Below are 19182 nucleotides of genomic sequence, written 5' to 3'. Positions count from 1 at the left end.
ATGAGAAAATCGTTGCCGATGTCTCGGTCGATAGTCCGAGCGTTCAGACGGAACCTCCTTATCTTGGATTTTCTTTATTTGCCCGTTTGCCCGTTCGTTTGCCTTGTTGACGTACGATATTGGCGTATCGGCTTCGGGCACGCGTATCAGCAACAGCAACAAGAGCAGCGAGGCTAAGGAGAGGACGCGTTTGGCCAAGAAAGCGTCAGAGGTAGATCCACCGTAACGGTGGACGGGATTCTCGACGAAGACGACGTCCGAGTAGGTCGTCTGAGTGGGTAGGCTTTCATCGTGGGCGAACGAGAGGGAGAAAAAACTTCGCCATGCCGGCAGGTATTGGCGCTTCGTACAGGTCGTTAGGCGACCTGGGCGAAAATGTGTACAAAAGCACGACGATCGTCGACCAAACGCAGACCACCGGGCAGAGCGTCCTCGAGAGTGTCAAGAAGGCTTTCAGTTTCGCCTCACCCAAGGTCGAGCTAAGGAAAAAGGACCCGCTGATCGAGGACCGCCGTGAGAGCGTCTCGATCGTTTCAAGGTAATGCCGTATACACGATATACGTACATTGCTGCACGAAACTATTCGAACAATAGTGGTATTGTTTTTTTAACCCTTTCATGGTCATTCCCACTTACCTTATCATATTTATTTCCCTTGAAAATTTGAAATTATTCGAACAAGTAATATTCACTTTAGGAAACTTAATGAATTTATCTAAATTAATTGCCAGCCGAGAAATTAATGCATTACTTAATCTTTTATGAAAGTCTCTTTTATGCTCTTCGACGCTTAGCCTTACGATCAAGCGTTAAAGTAAATGAAAAAAGATAAAATATCACACTTTGTCTTTAATTATTCTCGACTGCATAAATTGTAATTAGAAGAAACTATCGTTCGAGTATTTCTGTCTAGCCGTGTACGTGTATGTTTTGTCCGCAACATGCAGGGATAAAACCAGTTGACAGGTAATGGTGATGGTCACGGATATCGGGATTCTTTACCGTCTCATCTGTTCGGGTATCTTATGGTTAACTTTTGTCTACCGGGGTGTCTCATGAATTAACAAGCTCTTGCCACGAGATCAACTATTTCATTTGATCCTCATTGTTTCTCGACCTCGGATCCGTCTATTCACAAGTTCAGATCGATTCTATCAAGAGGCTTTTTGAGACGCGCGACTAGTTGCTGCACAGCTTACTTTCGAACCAGCCTTTTACCCTGTACCGATGACGCGTCCGATAACACTGTTTGGGGACAAAGTTAAATACGAATGTTATAAATGATTCATTTCCTCGTTTACAAAGTACAGCTGATTAGAAAGTTATTTATTCAAACGGTTAAAGCAAATCAAGCAAATAAAGCGAATCAACATCGCTTGTTGGGATCTGTTTGATTGTTTGTTAATTACGAATAGTAAAGTAGCTTTTACTTTGAGGGAAGGAAAATTCCATTTAGATGTTATCGAATAGGGGGTTGGGGTACCCGACATTCGGGTAAGGTCGGATCGGACTCTTGGAAGTATAAATATGCAATGGAAAAACATTAGGTATCTAATTCGCTCTAAGTCATAGTAATTCCTGACTCGATCCGAATATCGGGTACCCGAAATTTTCAAGTTATCGCATATTTGTACTTTCGAGAATCTGATTCACCCCGACCCATTATTTTCGGGTTCTCGCTCACATTTATTGTCGAATTTTTCTTCTCCGAGAGTTATGAATTAGAAAATGACCGCGATCGATGACAAAGTATAATAAGTTGAGCAAAGACTAAAGAGGTCATGAATGATCGGTTCGAGGTCGAAAATGTCGGAGGTACAGTTAGAATGCTTTAGCTATTGGCCACGGTGGTGGACTGGCGTGAACGAATCGATCGCTACAGTTTCCTGCCTTTTTCAAATTTACGTGACTAAAATTGTAGAGAATACTTCGGGGAAATGCTTTGAAATACCGGTTCTCGCTTTTTCGATCGCTAAAATTCATTGCCACTAAAATATATAACTCGATAACTTTCCGTAGAAATGGGACTACTTTGTTTCTTTGAACACTAAAGGGGTGGTTATTTGCACAGACGTATTCCTTTCTCTACTAATACTATTTTCTCCGACTTCGATTAACTCTCGAGCTCGAAATGTGTTTCGAACGACCCAAACAACGTTGCTGTGTTCAGAATGAAAAAGCACAGCAACGGTCGAGAGAAACCATTGAAAAAGGAATCGCATAGCGATCGTTTCGCCTAGGTTTTCAAACGTCGATCACGCTTTCCTCGATATGATTTTACGAATGCCACTTAATCGAGAATGCAACGATGGTAATACGGTTCGAAAGATTTCGATCGTGCGATCACTTTTCTTCGACACCGCGTGTGCACCTCTTCGCGACCGACCGCGGATCGAAGTAACCGCGCGTTTCCATGTTATCGTCAGGATAATCAAAGACTGATTTAACCTTAAGCACGGACACAGATTTTAGGACCGGAAGTTGGTGCCGCGACTATTGATCGGCCTGGGTACAAAAGCAGGCCACGAGGTAAGCCGCATCATGCGACCTGAACGTCACTCCTCGCACTTCCACCGTCCAACACTATCGCTGCTGACTTTTCGACTTCCTCTGCTTTTCTATTCGTCGTTGTGCCTGCTTGCTTCGCCCGTTATTTGTGCTCGCCTGCTACTGCTTCCAACTTATCACCACTGATAACTTCGCAGGACGATGATCTTAATTAAGGATAACGATATCAAAGCAATTTATGAATTCTCTCTTGATTGCCTTCGAATCAAATTTTCTACGTTACACTGTAGAGTATAACAGAAAATTATAAAAATATACTATAGCGTCAGTCTGTTCTCCTTTTGTTAGAAAATAGATATTCACCTAACTAATGACGCACAGGAGACTCTTGTCCCGTGAAGCTATCACCGGTGTTACGTCGTTATTATCATTAGCATTAATCGTGTTTTTTTTTTTTTTTTTTTTTTTCTTTCTGCATGCACGTAGTCGGATGTGTTCCTTTGTCCTCGTAACGCTCGAGTTGCATCGGCGTGTGCTTCGTGGCGCGCGACGGCAACGCGTGCGTTACGGAACCGGCTTCTCGGTCGGTGAGATCCTCGCACGGGCGGGGTCGATCCTCTTCGAGAACACGCTCGATACGTGTCTCTTAACCGCACGGATCCTTCGTTTCCTGGGGAACGATTGAAACTTCTCGACGTTCGTCCGATTTCAATTCAATATCGTATTCGATATCGCCGTGTGCCGCAACGTAGAAAACGTTGCCCATGGAAAACGCGGTATCGCGTTACGAGACATCTAACGACGATCGATCATCGAATATATTTATCAATTTTTATTTCAAGGCAACGTAGCGGAAAATGCAGTTTTTCGATATGAAATTCTTGCGGTTAAATGAGACGATTCATAGATGAAGTAAATTAAAGCTAAAGCCGGTTGCGAAGTTACCTACATTCGTCTAATTTGCTCGTTGTTGACACCCGGGTAGAGGCTGTGTAAGCCGCTAGGGCCGGGCGTTGTTATTATTCGCCGCCATTTTGTTCTAGGGAAAGAAACAGGATGCCGACTGCCGCCACAGCCGAGGAATCAGCTCTTTTGGGGTAAGTTTCGTCGAGAACGAGCGGAGCGTAGAAAATATCGCGTTGCCGGCGTAATAGCCCTGCTGTCGAGTAGATTGCAGTTTTCGATCGCGCAGTCAATTACGCGAGACTGTGTCCGATACTCGTAGATAATCGAACCAGCGCGTCCCTTGCTACCTGAACCGAACACACACGTAATATTCATCGACATACAAACGTCCATTGTTCCATAGGGATTTTCAGGTCTTGTTGAAAGAATCGGCATTGACCTCGATGGCGACAGAGCCGTGCTGCCAGTGGATAATTGGCAGCTGCGTTATTAACACTTTGATGGTTGGTGTCACGTGTTCGTGACATTGACATGTGACTTTTCACAGCCAGCATTCTGTGCTACGCGATGGATACTAATTTGGAAATCAGTTATTTGGGTATATTTAGTACAGGGGTGTGGGTGACCGATAATTGAGTCGATTCCGCATTGTTCGGCTCGGATCGGGACAACTTTGCAGCAGCCTTTTTCCAGAGTTACAATCAAGGTTTTCGATCAGCAACTTGACAATGCGAGCTTATATCATAGGGAATCTGGAGCGACAGCTTCGATCAAAGTGATTTTTCTAAGTGCAACGTTTCTAACTTGTACTTGTCGCTGATTCCCTCGAGTTGTTACGCAAACGCGAATCGATAGGATGCATTAACTCGAGCTCGAGAGAAATGAAATTGTAATGGCGAGGCATTGCGTGCGACCTACTTCCTCCGACGTTTATTGAATGGTGGTATCGTTTTTCTTTTTTCTTCCCCCCGTTGTTCAACGCGAGAAGTATATTTTCGATTACGGTGGAACGAAGTTTGAAAGGTATCTAGAGCACGGTTCCTATGAAAGCGATGCTTCCCTCCATTTTTTCTCGGTCACAGAATGGAAACCGATACAAACAAATTATACTTCCTCGGTTGTCCGGTCAGTTTGTTGGAAACTTCCAAGAGAAATAAAGAAATCGATTGGTGAAACAATACGAGGACTCTAATGGAACGTTTCATTTGTGCACGTTCATGCATATTATCCTTATTCATTTCATTTAGAAAATTTTCCAAAAATTATTACAAGATCAATACCAAGGAAATATTCTTCGTTTAATAATCGTAAGAAAATTATTAGAAATGAATGGTTATGTATGTACACTCATAATTAAATCAGCTGCCAGGATTTTATTGCGATTGTACAAGACTCCATGTTTCTAGTGCTAAGTCCATCGCTCTGAAGTAATTAAATCTTGAGAATTGCATTTACATATGTTAGATCATAACAGTGAAGCTACGTCGTAAACAATTTCTAATGATTTGTCAGAGAAGAAAAACAAGTCATCAAAGTCCGACGTTGTTAATAGAATTTGTTGATGAATTCGTCCTTGGTTTGTGGTGTTAGAATTCGTGATCGATTTCGCATCGAGTTATTCCATTTTGATTGGAGCTATACCAAGAAAATTTCTCTTTCTCCTGTAATAAACGACCTCTACTAGAAGGCGACCAGTTAAACCCGTGAATCTTTTCTTCCACCACCGTATCTAAAATCGACCCAAGCAGACAGACAGACTGGCGCCCTACTTCTAGTCGAAACGATCAGACTACGCTCTCCTAATCGATCTTCATTCCGAAGCAATTAACGGGGAAATTAGGATTAATTACGGGCCATTAACGGGACAAGGCAAAGTTATCTTTCGACAATGATGCATTAACTTTTCGTCTCGGAAATATATATTTTTACTGGTGTACAACGAGTCGTGTGTTTGCTTTGCAAGGAGAGAAATGGAGGACTTGGAGAATATCGATTAACTCAGTATTTATGTCACAAGCTTGTGACAGTTGACAGTGCCACGCTCCGGTTAAAATAACGATGCGAATAAGGGATTTCCTGACATTATTAACGAAATTTCACGATTCACTGGTACTAACATTTTTTATAATTAGACAAGTAAAGTTGTACAAGTAGATTTTCATCAAAACTATCCTTATATTGTTGGATAACACAACCATTTTATCTCAAAATATTGGCATACCTCCAAACTTTCATTAGGAAATTATATAGTAATAGAATAAATATTTTGTCTTAGGATATCGTTGTACTTTAAAAATACAAATATCTAAAATTTATGTTTTGCAAGCACATGTACCTTGTTTCTAATTGGCATAATACAGCGTTCTGTGGTACAATTATAGAAATAATTTACTTAAACGAGCTTAAGTAAACACATGTAAAACACTAGTGTTTTCTGTTCGCCTTTCTTACACAACAGTTACGTAAGACGTAGACGACAATGAATCGTGTTAGCGGGACGTTAAAACGTAAGAATTCCTTGCGACGCCATGAACCCGCCCGTCATTTCGCTCTACTTTCCCTGAAAATTCGTTTTCGTGCCACTTGGCAATCCGCCGGGTTCACCTCGTGATTTGCACGATCCCCGGCCTTTAGCTCGACTTCCGACTCGACGAAAACAATGCACTCGTTTTACTTCCCTTTTTTTTTTCTTTTTTCTTTTCGGACCACGTCGACCGCACGGTCAAAAATGTTAGTGGAGCTGAAAACCTACACCAAACGACGAGGTTTCCAATAGAGCGACTCGTTGCTCTAGGATATCAATTCACGTTTCGCTAGATCATGCGAGTTGAGAAATATCGGACATCGATAGGGAAAAAAGCTTAATTTTGTTTATTATTCGAATTATAACGCTATATGTGTGAACTCTTTTGCTACGAGTGGTGAACCGATCACCCCGTTATTATTTAAAGATTCTAAGATTCAAAAAGTAACAAATTTTGAAATTTTAATATACTAATATTCCAAAGTTTTAGGTGCTAAAATTATGTGAACCTTGCCCACCCCGAAAAAGGTCCTAGTTACGCCCATGTGCGATGGGTATATGCAGTAATTGAAATTTTAATTTGGTTTCCCATGAGAAATTATCCAGGAAAATTGCCTCGGAACCAATAAAATTGTAACCATCATCCAACAATAACTGTTCCATACACAATGAACAATTTACGTCGCAGCAAAAGGGTTATAGACACAATAAAAAAGAGATGAACATAAATTCGTAATTTTCTAATCAACAATCATATCAAGACACCCTAGTTACATCCAACTACCCTTGCTGCATCATTCCAGTCACCGTAATGATTAATTTAATTGAAACGGTAATTTCAACGTGCAACGTCAGCCTTATACTCTTTACAAACGAACAAATTTCAATAGTAGACGTACACAGGTACGTTGCATAATTAGAGAGTGAGCATGAACAATAGACAAGTGCCTACGAATAGTCGAAAACTAGAACGAAGCTGAACAACTGGTCCAACGTCGGATCCACACTAAAGGTAAAGGATTATTGTGCGATTGCAGTTAATGCATGGAATGAATAAACAATCTAATTTTTCTGATCTCTACCCTTTTTGAGATGCATTTGTTCGTCGATAGCAATTCAATCGGATAGATAAGATCATAGAATTTGTTTACCTGTATATAGAAGAGCTTTAGCGAGACGTGCTCTGCAATATTCTGCTTAAATTTCTAGCGCGACACATTCGTTTGCCTGGTTTGAAAGGAAAGCCTGACTCCAGAAAGGAAAGACGTAAATCGATCTTATCCCAGCAGCCTCGTCTTACATATGAACATCTTTGGACGGCCAAAAAAATTCTCGTGTGCAGCTCGGTTAATTGATCGGTAAAAAGGATACGAACGAGATATCGAGTAACGAGGATATCGAATGTTCCTTACACGGTGGTTAGATTGGCTTCTAGCGACGATCGATCGAATGGAAAATTCACCATTTTCTTTTCTTTGCTGAAACTTACCCCCTTCGATTAACACACGAAACTTCTCTTTTCACCATTTATTTTTCATTTCTTTTTTTTTTTAGTGGTCTATAATTTTTTATTCAAATAAGAGTTTAATCCTTTTCTGACTGAATGAACTCTAAAATAGCTTAGGGGTGGATCGTTAGAAAATACTGAAAATATTTTCTTTTTCTTTTGTAGAAATTTTCCAAACATTTTTTTGTGATTTTAACATCTGTTAAATAAAAATTCAAAGATCATTGAGCAATAGCTTTCTTAATGGCTTTGAAAATGAAAAATTAACTAATTTCGTGCAACGTACAAATGTTGAATCGTACAGGAAGATAATCGTAAAAATTCAACTCGCGTACCGCTTTAATGGATCCGCTATCTGTCGTAGACACTCCACTTTCGAGTACGCGTGAACGTTTATCTTGCTCCAAATTTAAATCAACTTTTCATTTAAATTAACTTCAGAAGCCTCTGTTACGCTCCAAGCTGCGATTAAAATTTGTAGGGAGCTTAAAACGCGAATCCAGCTTTCTCTGTGAAAGCTGGAAAAGTTTTCAGCATATTTTCGTTACAAGATTAATTATTAGTGCGCGAATTAAATCCCACCTCTTCACAGTCATCGTGCATATTCAGTACTTTTTTACCACGATTTTGTTTTCCATTTTTTTTTTTTTTCGACTGGTACATGAACAGCTTCAAAATGCAAGTATTTGGTAACAGAAAACATTTTTGAAACCGAAATAAAATGATATCTGTAAATAATTCGGGCTTTTGATTTGTAAAGGATCTTTATGTTACAGAACTTTGTAACGCTCAAATGATTAAATTACGAGTGTACAAAACATCTCAACTAATTAATATTACGTTAGCAAACACGTTAAACGAGAGATTTACCAAAGTCATATGCAAAGTTAAAAATATGTTTTATTGATTCATCGAATGTTAGGTTACCTACGATCTATACATGACTTTTCAAAATGATTTATACCTAATGAAATTATCAAGGTTTTACTAAATTAAACATAATGAAACTAGCAGAAAGCTGCACGATATTATAAGCGTGAAACTTATTAGAAAATACGAACTGAACATAAAGGGACAGAACATGTTAACAGCATGCTTTATCGTTGCTGTTTTCATCGACGAATACGGACACAACCGGACTTAACTTGAACCGGAAATGATAGTGCGACGTGCTGGAGATACGGGAAACCACATACAGATAGATTTGTTGTGCTTGGAAATTCAATGAACGGTATGTTCGAACCACTACAAGTACCGTTCTATCTTCAACTAGCAAAGAAAATCAATCGACTATCGACTCGAATGCTATATTATTGCAATAAATCATGAACAACCATTAGAATAAAATGGTTTGTTCATCGTAAGGTATTCAAAAAATAAGTTTTACTACTGTCGAAGATGAATGATGTTATTTTCTTAGGACAAAATACGCTACAATCATTCTTCCTGTTTACAAGAAATATAGTATTGTAGAAAATAAGACAGCTATATTTCCGAGGATAATATACAAAATGAGGAAAATTGTGGATGAAAAATGAAATTTTATCTGCTTTATATTTCATACGATAATACGATGAGAGATTACGTAGATGGAATTGCTTTTATTCAGATTAAAAACACGACGAATAGTTTGACAAAACGCAAAATCTAATTTTCTGTTTTCGTGGCATAAAGTGTACTTTATTACGGTAGAAAAACGCAAAGTAATGTGACGAGCAGCGTAAAAAGTGTACGAGAATGCAATTTATTTTTATGGGAATCCAACGTAGGTAGAAAAGAGTCAATTAGAACAAGGTGAAGTACCTTGAACTTCTTTCAAAGTTTCAACTGCTTTACGGTCAGTAATCGATAGCAATAAATAGCCAATTAATCTTATCGATGGTTTGGTTTCTTATCGGAAATTTCTTTGCTGCAATTGTTTGCTTGTTTCAAAGGATCGTGACCCTTGAAACTTTATATGAAAAAATTTTTGAAAAGTTCATTTGTATTATAAGGTATTTTCTGTAACATTCAGGTGCACCAATTAATTCGATGCCTTTTCTTTCTTTTCAATTGAAGATTTATTTTTAAAACGTTATCATTTTAATTCTAGCGCTAACTTTCGAGTCCACAGAAGCGCGGGAAAATATTCAAATTTAACATCATGATTAAGAAGACGTATTGCTGACGACACTAAATTAATTTCTACACCTAATGTTTGTATAATAACCTTACGATAGACGTTATCACAGAAATGCGGTCACGATACTAAGGTGAACAATGTTTCTATCGTTTATACGAAATGCTCTATCAGTGTCAATAAGAGAATACACGGTATATCTACTCTTTATCTGTTTATCATTAGATATACAATCCCGAGAAGTCGTTTCCACGGTTCGAATAAAGATGTATGACTTAAATGTTCGTCAGCAACTTTTCAGGAGAAAGAACTTTCCTCGCGAGTAAAATGGTCGTTACATTCAAGCACATTGGTCCCAGTCAGAATTTTCCTTTTAATATTCTAAAGGTAGCCTGGAATTTTCAAGTACTTCCTGAAGTTTTTATACTCTCTTACATCGGTGCAATCAGTGAAGAAGCTGTTTTGCGAGCACGCCCGTGACAAAGTTCTCTGAATGGCGTATCGATTATGAAGTAAAGTCAACGCGGCGCCATCCAACCGCGGTCATAAATCTCAAGCTGAAATTTAATGAAATAGTTTCCCTCTCACTGTGAAAGAAAAAAATTGTCCACGTTTTAATAACGAGAACATCGTTTCGTCTTTTCCTCGCGTCGCGTCGTTTCAATTGAATCGCCATAAAGCAGGATACAACAGAACAAACAGCGAGGTGACAAATGAAATTAATTAACTTCGAGCGACGAGATCGTGGGAAAGGATATTTTATTCAAAACTGGGTGCACAAGCATTGCTGCACGGACGAAAGGGAAGAAGAAAAGAAAGGTAAAAGAAGGATATTATCGGAAAAGCAATTTACGCAGCGTTAGCTTTCTGAATAACAAAGTAAGGGGGAAGAGATGTTGAACAAAAGGACCCAGGAATACACCGGGGAATCCAATGAAGAAAGTAACTACTTTACGAGGTCAGTGGATGGTATTTTCACTGATGTTTCTGTAAAGGGGAGCGATTCCTTTATCTACCTCGAACTTGCAGAAGCGTCAGCACGCGGAGAATAGGTCAGTCGAAGTTCCTGACATTTTCTCCTGGTAAACTGAATTGGGTCGTCTCGTAAATCTTGAGGAATACAGGTCAAAGTAAAGTCTTAAGGCATTAGCTAGGAAAAAGGGGTACAAGCTGCGTCGTCGAAGCACCGCCAAGACAATTAACAGGATCATTGTTAATCATCTAGAGAACTATATATATATATATATATAAAAGTCTTTATCTACCCATTTGAAGAAACATAAATTTTCTCACAAGGAAAAAGAAAAAAATTACAAAACTGTAATTTACTGGTTGCCTAATGAGGATGCATTTAAAATTTAAACAAACATTAAACGACCATTTCGCTGGGGAGTGTAAACGCGCTTGGGATAATTACGAAGTCTTTAATGAAGGAGAACGATACTTCGCGTTTCCCCTTTAAAGGATACACAACTGAATGGGCGTAGAAGCGTCAAAGGGAAATTGCACGGGCAAATCAGAAGAGTGCCACACGGGGAATGAAAGCACGTGGCGATGAATGGAAATGGACTGTCGGTGACACGATCCGCCTTCAGAAACGCACGTTTCAACCCGGAGAACGTTCGACAGGGCGTGGCCTTCAGGATCGATACCATAAAAAGCTCATCGCACGTCCACCTTCTTTAATAAAGTGCACAACTTTTAGCATACACAGGAATATTAAACGCTTCCACCAGTTTTATGCAAATTACTTTCGACTTCCGTGGGCGCGCACCGTCTATATCCTTTAGCACCTGAAGCAACGCGACGTTTCAATCGTGGCAAGTTTCATTTAATATTCGATTGATTGGAAAACAGAATATTCATCAAACGAATACATATATACTTGTATTTATTCGACAAATTATAAGTTAATTTTTTGTTCTTTGTTTTTGTCGTAAAGAAGGGTAGATTGCATTCGGTTTAATTACTTAAACGATTAAGAGTAAATGGATATCGCAGCCCTTGTAACGTCATAAATTTATGAATCAAATGAATAAGAATTACCCAGGAACAATTCTGCAGATTATTACTGTAGATTGCCATGTAAATGAGAGCAAAGTTAATTAGATATAAAGTATATTATACTAAGTTTTTAGTATTGATCGTACCTTGCTTCTTTTATTTAAGTCTTTCTTCAGTTGCGTGCTGTTAAATAGCAGAAGCGACGATTACATTTTTATAAAGATTCAGAAAGTTTCTTTTCACTGTAGTCACACTGATACAATGGCGAAAGGCGCATTCGCGAAATATTTGTACGACGCTTTTTCTAGAGAGAAGAATTTGCAACACCAGCTATTCAAAGTCGCCGAAAGCATCGGCTGGCGCATTCTTTATTCAACTGTTGACGTAGCGAACATTTGATGACACTTCCCTTGTCACGCGAACGAGGAAAGAATGAGCAAACTTTCGCTTCGGTGATTCTTTTCAAACTTTTATGACGTCACAAGTCACGTATTAGAAAAAGAAATTATGTTATTTATATATTAAATGAGCGATTTGATTTTAGAAAACTTAGGAAACCATCATTTAACGTTTAGCGTTAAAAAAATCTGTAGAAATTGTTAATATAGTGTTTATTTTTACGGCTCCAAATGTTTTTTAACGCAATTATAATTGTAAAAAATTTTGTTAATTAACCGATGATTTCATCTACAATAGTCTAATATTTATACAGAGTTAAATTTATTCCTTCGTTTCCTATCTGAAATTTCAATTACGGTGGTAATTAAAACGCGAAAGTAATTTAGCTGACATACGGGACATCGTATGAATGTGGAATCTCTCGTGTCCGTGTAGGTAAAATAAAAAGGAAAGTCGGCAAAAGTGAATATGGAATTCTCTATAATATACACGAAGGAAATGGTGTGTGTATCGATTCAGTGTAAATTTACCACGGTGCAATTTTCCGCCAGTCTGTTGCTAAATTAGCGTTAAAATTTCTGGTCTGGCAACCGAGCGAGAATCCTTTCTTCTTATTAGAAACGTACGTGTTCACTTTGTACCCTGAATTGTTTTTCTCGCTAGGAAAATAAGCAGATTCTAATTTTCGTTCGGTAAGAAAGAAAACATACACTGGTGAAATAAAAACCTAGAAAACCTTGAATATTTCGTTATACGCTTGCACACGTGCTAAGAGCACGCGAATTAATTAACATTCAACTGATTAACCCTTTCGCTGAGGCAGCGTTGCACAGTGAAACAGAATCCCAAGAAATAAGGAAAAAGGTCAAAGTTTAAAAGTTTCTTTTTTACATTTTTAGTAAAATAATGATGTAAACTATTGGCTGGCATTCGTGCACAGAGACAGAAAGGGTTAAAAGGGTTTGTTTCCGTACGCAGCACGATGCCTTCAGATAGCATGGATGACATCGAATTGAAAAATATTCAGCTTCAATTCCCGGCGCTAAGATACTTGTCCAGAGACGACAATTCCGTTCGAGAGGAGAGGGTGGAAACGGACAAAGGAAGTCTGCTGGTGGCTGTACAAGGAAATCGAGCGAAACCTGCCATTCTCACCTATCACGACTTAGGCCTTAACTGTGAGTACCAGGATACGTGATACAAACAATCGAATCGTTAAATAAAATTAATAGGCGACGTTGAAGTTTAACTATGATGACACTTGTACGAGAGTGACGCATGAATTTCCATAAAAATGGATAATAATTGTTTCCAGATATATCGAGCTTCCAGGCATTCTTCAATTACATCGACATGAGAGTTTTACTCGAAAACTTCTGCGTTTACCACGTGAACGCACCAGGTCAAGAAGAAGGTGCTCCAACACTACCTGAGGAGTGAGTACACTATTTTAACCCCAAAATTTCTATGAATTACTGCAATTTCCATACCTATATAACTATTTGGCTGCGATAGAAAATTGGAAGGAATTTGTAAAACGCGTCGTTCCTAAAAATATGCGTCGTCGCTTGACGTGGATAGATGGACTGGATAGCCATTGTTCAAGCAGGAGGAACGCGTGTTCCCTATAAGTGCAGTAACGAGCTCACTAATTAACGCGCGATATGACAAAAACTGATTTTCGAAAAGATCCCATACACGCGCGTATATTTAGAATCTCGTTCAAGAGCACCGTACACGCGTCTCACTCGACGACAGTGAATTCAATTAGTGCGAATCAATGGCCTAATTAACGTTCTAATTAGTCGAAGCCCCGACTGTGTCCCGCATGCTCGTTCCGCCAGGGATGATTCCTCGAGTCTTAAAAGAGATTCTTTTTTTCCCTCGTGTTCACGGAAGCGAGTTCCTTGCTGCGCTTTGCCTCTATCGCCGTTTGCATTTCTATGGATTCGATCTTATCGGCCGTTGCGCAATTCGCCTTTCCAATATTCAGTCCACACATGAAATCAGAAAATAGTATCTCGCGAAATCGTTCCGAGCTTTTCTACCTTTTGATACTGTTAAGCTGCTTTCCTCCACGAATTCCCGAGATTCAATTGAAAAAAATATATTCTATATCGTTAGAATTCTTTCTTATCCGTTTGATCGCTTTTAATGCTACGTCTGACGATTCTAGAAGGACATTAAAAAATACCGTGACGCGATAGTCGGTGATCGTTTACATCGTTCAATTAGAAGATTGACGGTGCCTACCTACGACATCCGATTAAGCTGACCTCAAACAATCGAGGCTCACCTCGACGGACGCACACGTAGCTAAACAGCGTGTTACAGAATGATTTAGACTGCAATGCAGATTTTCATGCATCGAACATACGAGTTGTGTTTCCGTTCGCGTGCCAAACCCGTAAAATTTTATGACGAGCGTATACGAACGTCAATCGATACTTATTAGTGATACTCTTATTTTTCGTTGTACGTTCGCTAAATATATTTTTACTACTCGATTACTTTAAATGCAGTGAAAATATTGGAAGTATTTATTGCATCGCGTGACTATTAGCATATTAACTGGTGCAGTAAAAAACGGGCATTTGTAGCAAGGCGTATTAAGACTGCAGTTAATAACACATTACTAGCTACTGGAGTGAGACATACGTCTATCACGATCAGTTAAGGCCGTTCAGTTTTTCTTTTTAATGCAATAAATATTTCCAATATTAAACATTTTAATTAATGGCAGAGTTAGATAGAGGAGAGTGTCAATGAAATATTCAGCACGAAATTTCTAAGTACTCATTGCTGTGTATATACTGACTAGTCGATTTTGTAGCAAAATGCACTAGTGTAAATAGTTTGAATGATATTTTTAAATAACAATACTGTGTTCTAGCTACGTTTATCCGTCCATGGACGAGCTAGCTGAACAGCTGCTCTTCGTCCTGGGTCATTTTGGCCTGAAATCCGTAATCGGTTTCGGTGTTGGCGCTGGAGCCAATATACTGGCAAGATTCGCACTTGCTCATCCTGAGAAGGTCAATGCCCTATGCTTGATAAACTGCGTATCGACACAAGCAGGTTGGATCGAGTGGGGTTATCAGAAGCTGAATGTTCGCCACCTGAGATCACAGGGCATGACCCAAGGTGTATTGGACTACCTGATGTGGCATCATTTTGGCAGGGTGAGAAGACTGACTTTTTATCATTACTCCTCTTGCATTAATTTGCAACATTTTCTTTTTTTTTTGCTCAAATATAAAATGTAAAATCAACCCTGTGAGAATAGCGTTATGGGGTATGTTGCATCACCTACGGATTTTGACAATATTTCTAATTTTTTTGTTCGCTTCTTTTCTCTCTCTTACGGCTTTACTGCAAAGTTATTTTAATTGTCAATGTCTGTCTTTATCGATTAAGTAAAGAATTATCGGTGACTAATTTATCTGAGATGCAAGGGGTGACCTACAAAGTTCTATCGAGGCAAGTTAGTTAAGCAACGTTCACGCGAAAACGTAGGCCAATAAATTATCGACGACAAAGCCAAGTATGGCGAAGGCTTATACCGTCGAGTGTTTCTATGCAACCGAGAAAATTGGATTAGGGTATCAGCAGCAATTCTGTCATTCGTATTATGCAACACGTAGCTCCATAATAAAGTCACCCTGTACACCGTGAAAATGTAGTAGCTGGCAATATTTATGGTGTAAATGATTCGAAGCGAAAAAAGTAATTTCTCGAAGATAAAAGAGCTGCGAATGGAGTTGGCCCTTTCGCTCTGCTTGCTCCTTTTTCTGCTCTTTTTCTTTCAATTTTACCCCGTCCGAGACTAATGACGAACCTTCACTCTTCACGGTTGTTTTTCCTTCACTTTTGTCCCGGGAATTTGGTTCGTAAAACGGGTCGAAGACATTAGTATCCTTGGAATTTTTTCATTGACACAGATTCCAGTTGACAGAAGAATCTCAAACGTTTCAATCGCATCGACATATGTTATATACTTAAATTCCGAATTTAAAATGAAGTATCGAGTGTAAAGCTTTCTATAGAAGTCGAACGGATTGGACTTGAAGAAATACTATTTGCGAAACCTGTTTCAGGGCACGGAGGAAAGGAATCACGATCTCGTTCAGGTGTACAAGAATTATTTCGAACGTCGTGTGAATCCAACGAATCTGGCGTTGTTCATCGATAGTTACGTTCGTCGTACAGACCTGAATATCACGAGAGAATTAGATCCGACGCGTAAGAAGGAAGGTCTTACGCTTGGTGTACCTGTCATGAATATCACAGGTGCTTTGAGCCCGCACGTCGACGACACTGTGACGTTAAATGGACGATTAGACCCGGCGAACAGCTCTTGGATGAAGGTACGAGACTCTTGCAATATTAATCGATCGCTTTGATGCGATAGTAACCTTATATCAAAATCCATTTAACGTTGTGAATAAGCTACTCTAAATTACATGTAATTTAAAACGAATTTAGCCAAGTAAATTTGGAAACTGAATTATACATAAATTGGGCCATTCTGATATCGTACTTAAATTTATTAGATATCTAATTTGAACTTGTTTAATTGGCAGATTTCTGATTGCGGAATGGTACTGGAGGAACAACCGGGCAAAGTAAGCGAGGCCTTCCGACTGTTTCTGCAGGGCGAAGGATATGGTAAGTGAGCGCCCTCGCGAACTATGCTTTAGACATTCAATTATCAGAACGTCAAACGATTATTCTCATCGATCTTCATCGGTATTAACGAAATCGTACTCACGCCATACTGTTTCGTAAAAGAGCACACGATCGTGAATAAAAGAAATTAAAAGAAACATTTTTACATTCAATCTAAGAATTACACTTCTCGTTCGCTTTAAAAGTACGTAAATATTTTCAAACCTAGTTGATTGATATTGTAAATGATAAAAGACGTTCGTGTGCTCTTTTACGCAGCCTTACGAAGAAACGAAATCGCAGGTGATCGTGAACATTCGTAGGTTTAAGTTTGTTCTGTCGATTGCCATATTTGACAAGTATCGGTATTTCTTCTGGCCTATAAACGCGAATCGACATCGGTTATTCACGAAACGAGAGAATTTACAAATCGACGGATCGAATTTGATTTACGTTCAAATACGCGTACGAGTCGGTTCGAAAATGCGATCGCAACGAAACGAAGTCACGCTTGTAAGTTTGAGCGATCTTCGAATCAATTTGCCTTCGGACTCGCTAGAAATGCGAAACTCGGTTCAAACTGCATTAGTTGTAGCGAGCAAGACACGTTGTTTCTCCCTCTTCTTTTGTTTATTTTTTAAATAGAAACAATTTTTACTACGGACGCTTGTTTAGCGTAGGCGTTATTTGTCGTGTAACCATGTCCGTAGTGAATTGACGTTCAATTATTATTTGTTCTTTGTACCGAAAATATTCAGAAGAGTGCATACGGAAAGAATAATATGGTATCGCTCCGCTGAACGATGAATGCTAATTCCCGCGACTAATTGAAATTTCTTATTCTTTTTGGCTTCTTGGACACAGAAACACGTTAGCACTTATCACATGACACAACGCTTAACACTATCGCCCAGTTGATATACAAATTTATGGTGTATTTATCGCGCGAATAGAGTACCTTGTCTACGATTACTATGCCAATCCTCCCCCTTAATTATTGTTCCTCGATTATTGCCTGATCTCTTTCTCCCCTTCGTTGACTTGCATTAAACCCAATGAATTAAATACTTGTTTTACGTGGTAGATATCTACGTATATTAGCCAAGTACGGCCAATTTCTATTTAAATTAATCGTTTCTATCATGGTGATTATCGTTAATTAATTGTTGTTGTTGCGGATCGTCTCTGTTATATGAATAGAGTTTTCATGTTGTACGAATGGCGCGATGCCAAGATGTTGTTAACCCTTCGATGCATCAAGGATCGAACGATATGACACTTGAAATCTTTCGAAGTTTAAACCCCTTCTTTTTTTTTTTTTAATAACATCCGAGGAAAATGAATAATAATCAGTTGACTTCTGTAGTATCCTTGATACATTGAGATTTACCAACATCTTCGATCATGTACTTTCCTTCGTTGGAAAGCAGCCACTGGCTCGACTTGATAAATAAAATGAGGTTTGAAAAAGGATTACGTTGAATTCATCACTTTAGTCTCACCACCATTGCCATTTATTTCTGAGAGATCTCTCTTTTTTTTTAAACATGATTATCAAAGGCAAATAAGAAAAAAAATACATGTTCACCGACTTGCGCCTTTATTTCCCACGCGTCTCGGATCGATCGAGTGGTACGTATAAATTAATAGTGCTCGAATAGTCGATTGTAGTCGAGTTGGAAGTAGTTACGGCTTTTTGGCTATTTTCTTTTGCTTTTCAATAAACGCTAGTGCTAAGGATCATGCTGTACGTTTAACTAGTTTAGATAGAAATTACGATTTAGATTGTTCTGTCCTAGTGATTCGTTTATAAGTGTTGAAGAAGAAACGTTTTCGCTGTTTCTTATAAATTTTTGATGAAATTTGAACGATTGTATTTCCATCAGAAACGTATGCAAATTAATAGCCAGCAGCGAAAGCGTTTACGATTGACGTCCATTTCATCCAAATTGATCAGACAATAGCTGGGAAGAAGATGAATATGGACGACAGTCGCACAGCCCGATCCGTTGCTTGATTTTTTTTTTTTTCAATTTTTTCTTTGAATGTACTGATACACGACAATCGGCCTAGAAGCGATGCATCGCACCGGGAATGATTTTTCGATGAACGACCAATTAACAGCTACTACGCTACATTGCGATTCTTTTATATTGTGTCTTGAGTCTTTAAAGAGAATTTCTTTTCTTATGCGTTTTAGTGGTGAGATCCCCGCGGAAGCCCGTGACGCCGACAACACCCGAAGGTAATTGTAATTAGGAATTGAAGGCCGCAAGGAGTCAAGCGCGCAGTTGGTCGATTAGGCCACGTCTATATGTTAAGTAAGTCGGAATTCAAACTTTTATCGGGACCTACTAATCGACGACGATGTGTATCACGACTTAACGTCTCTTGGACAACCTCGGGCATATTCTCTGAAGGTTTAACAAAAGGCAACTACTATTCCCTTTAACCCTCGAACAGCCGACTGAAAACAGTGACTCTGTAAACCGATATCGAGTCACTTTTCATTCGTAATTATATCTACCTTTTTGCTGTAAAATAAAA

The 19182-nt window shown here is 38.9% G+C and overlaps 2 protein-coding genes across 9 annotated transcripts in view; one reads left to right on the top strand and one right to left on the bottom strand.

Annotated features, from left to right (window-relative positions):
* The window catches only part of LOC114873998 (FK506-binding protein 2), a 161487-nt gene that overhangs the window by 136033 nt on the left and 6272 nt on the right, over window positions 1-19182 (bottom strand). The gene's annotated exons all lie outside the window — the stretch shown is intronic.
* Window positions 1-19182, top strand: part of LOC114873996 (protein NDRG3) — a 77792-nt gene that overhangs the window by 54150 nt on the left and 4460 nt on the right. The window contains exons 2-9 of one of the 7 annotated variants that reach the window (XR_003789030.2): window positions 151-538; window positions 3552-3605; window positions 12946-13145; window positions 13283-13403; window positions 14861-15149; window positions 16065-16334; window positions 16551-16635; window positions 18836-18956. Coding sequence is in view for 6 of the 7 variants with exons in the window: in XM_029182847.2 (XP_029038680.1) it covers window positions 324-538; window positions 3552-3605; window positions 12946-13145; window positions 13283-13403; window positions 14861-15149; window positions 16065-16334; window positions 16551-16635; window positions 18836-18880 (1279 nt within the window). In the remaining variant the exon portion in view is untranslated. The remainder of the gene's footprint in view (window positions 1-150; window positions 539-3551; window positions 3606-12945; window positions 13146-13282; window positions 13404-14860; window positions 15150-16064; window positions 16335-16550; window positions 16636-18835; window positions 18957-19182) is intronic. The other 6 variants (XM_029182847.2, XM_029182843.2, XM_029182844.2 and 3 more) reach the window with 6 other exon arrangements.

Source organism: Osmia bicornis, chromosome 4 (assembly GCF_907164935.1).
Source record: "Osmia bicornis bicornis chromosome 4, iOsmBic2.1, whole genome shotgun sequence".
Lineage (NCBI taxonomy): Eukaryota > Metazoa > Arthropoda > Insecta > Hymenoptera > Megachilidae > Osmia > Osmia bicornis.
The sequence above is the reverse complement of the archived record's forward strand: the minus strand, read 5'-3'. Positions and strand labels throughout refer to the sequence as shown.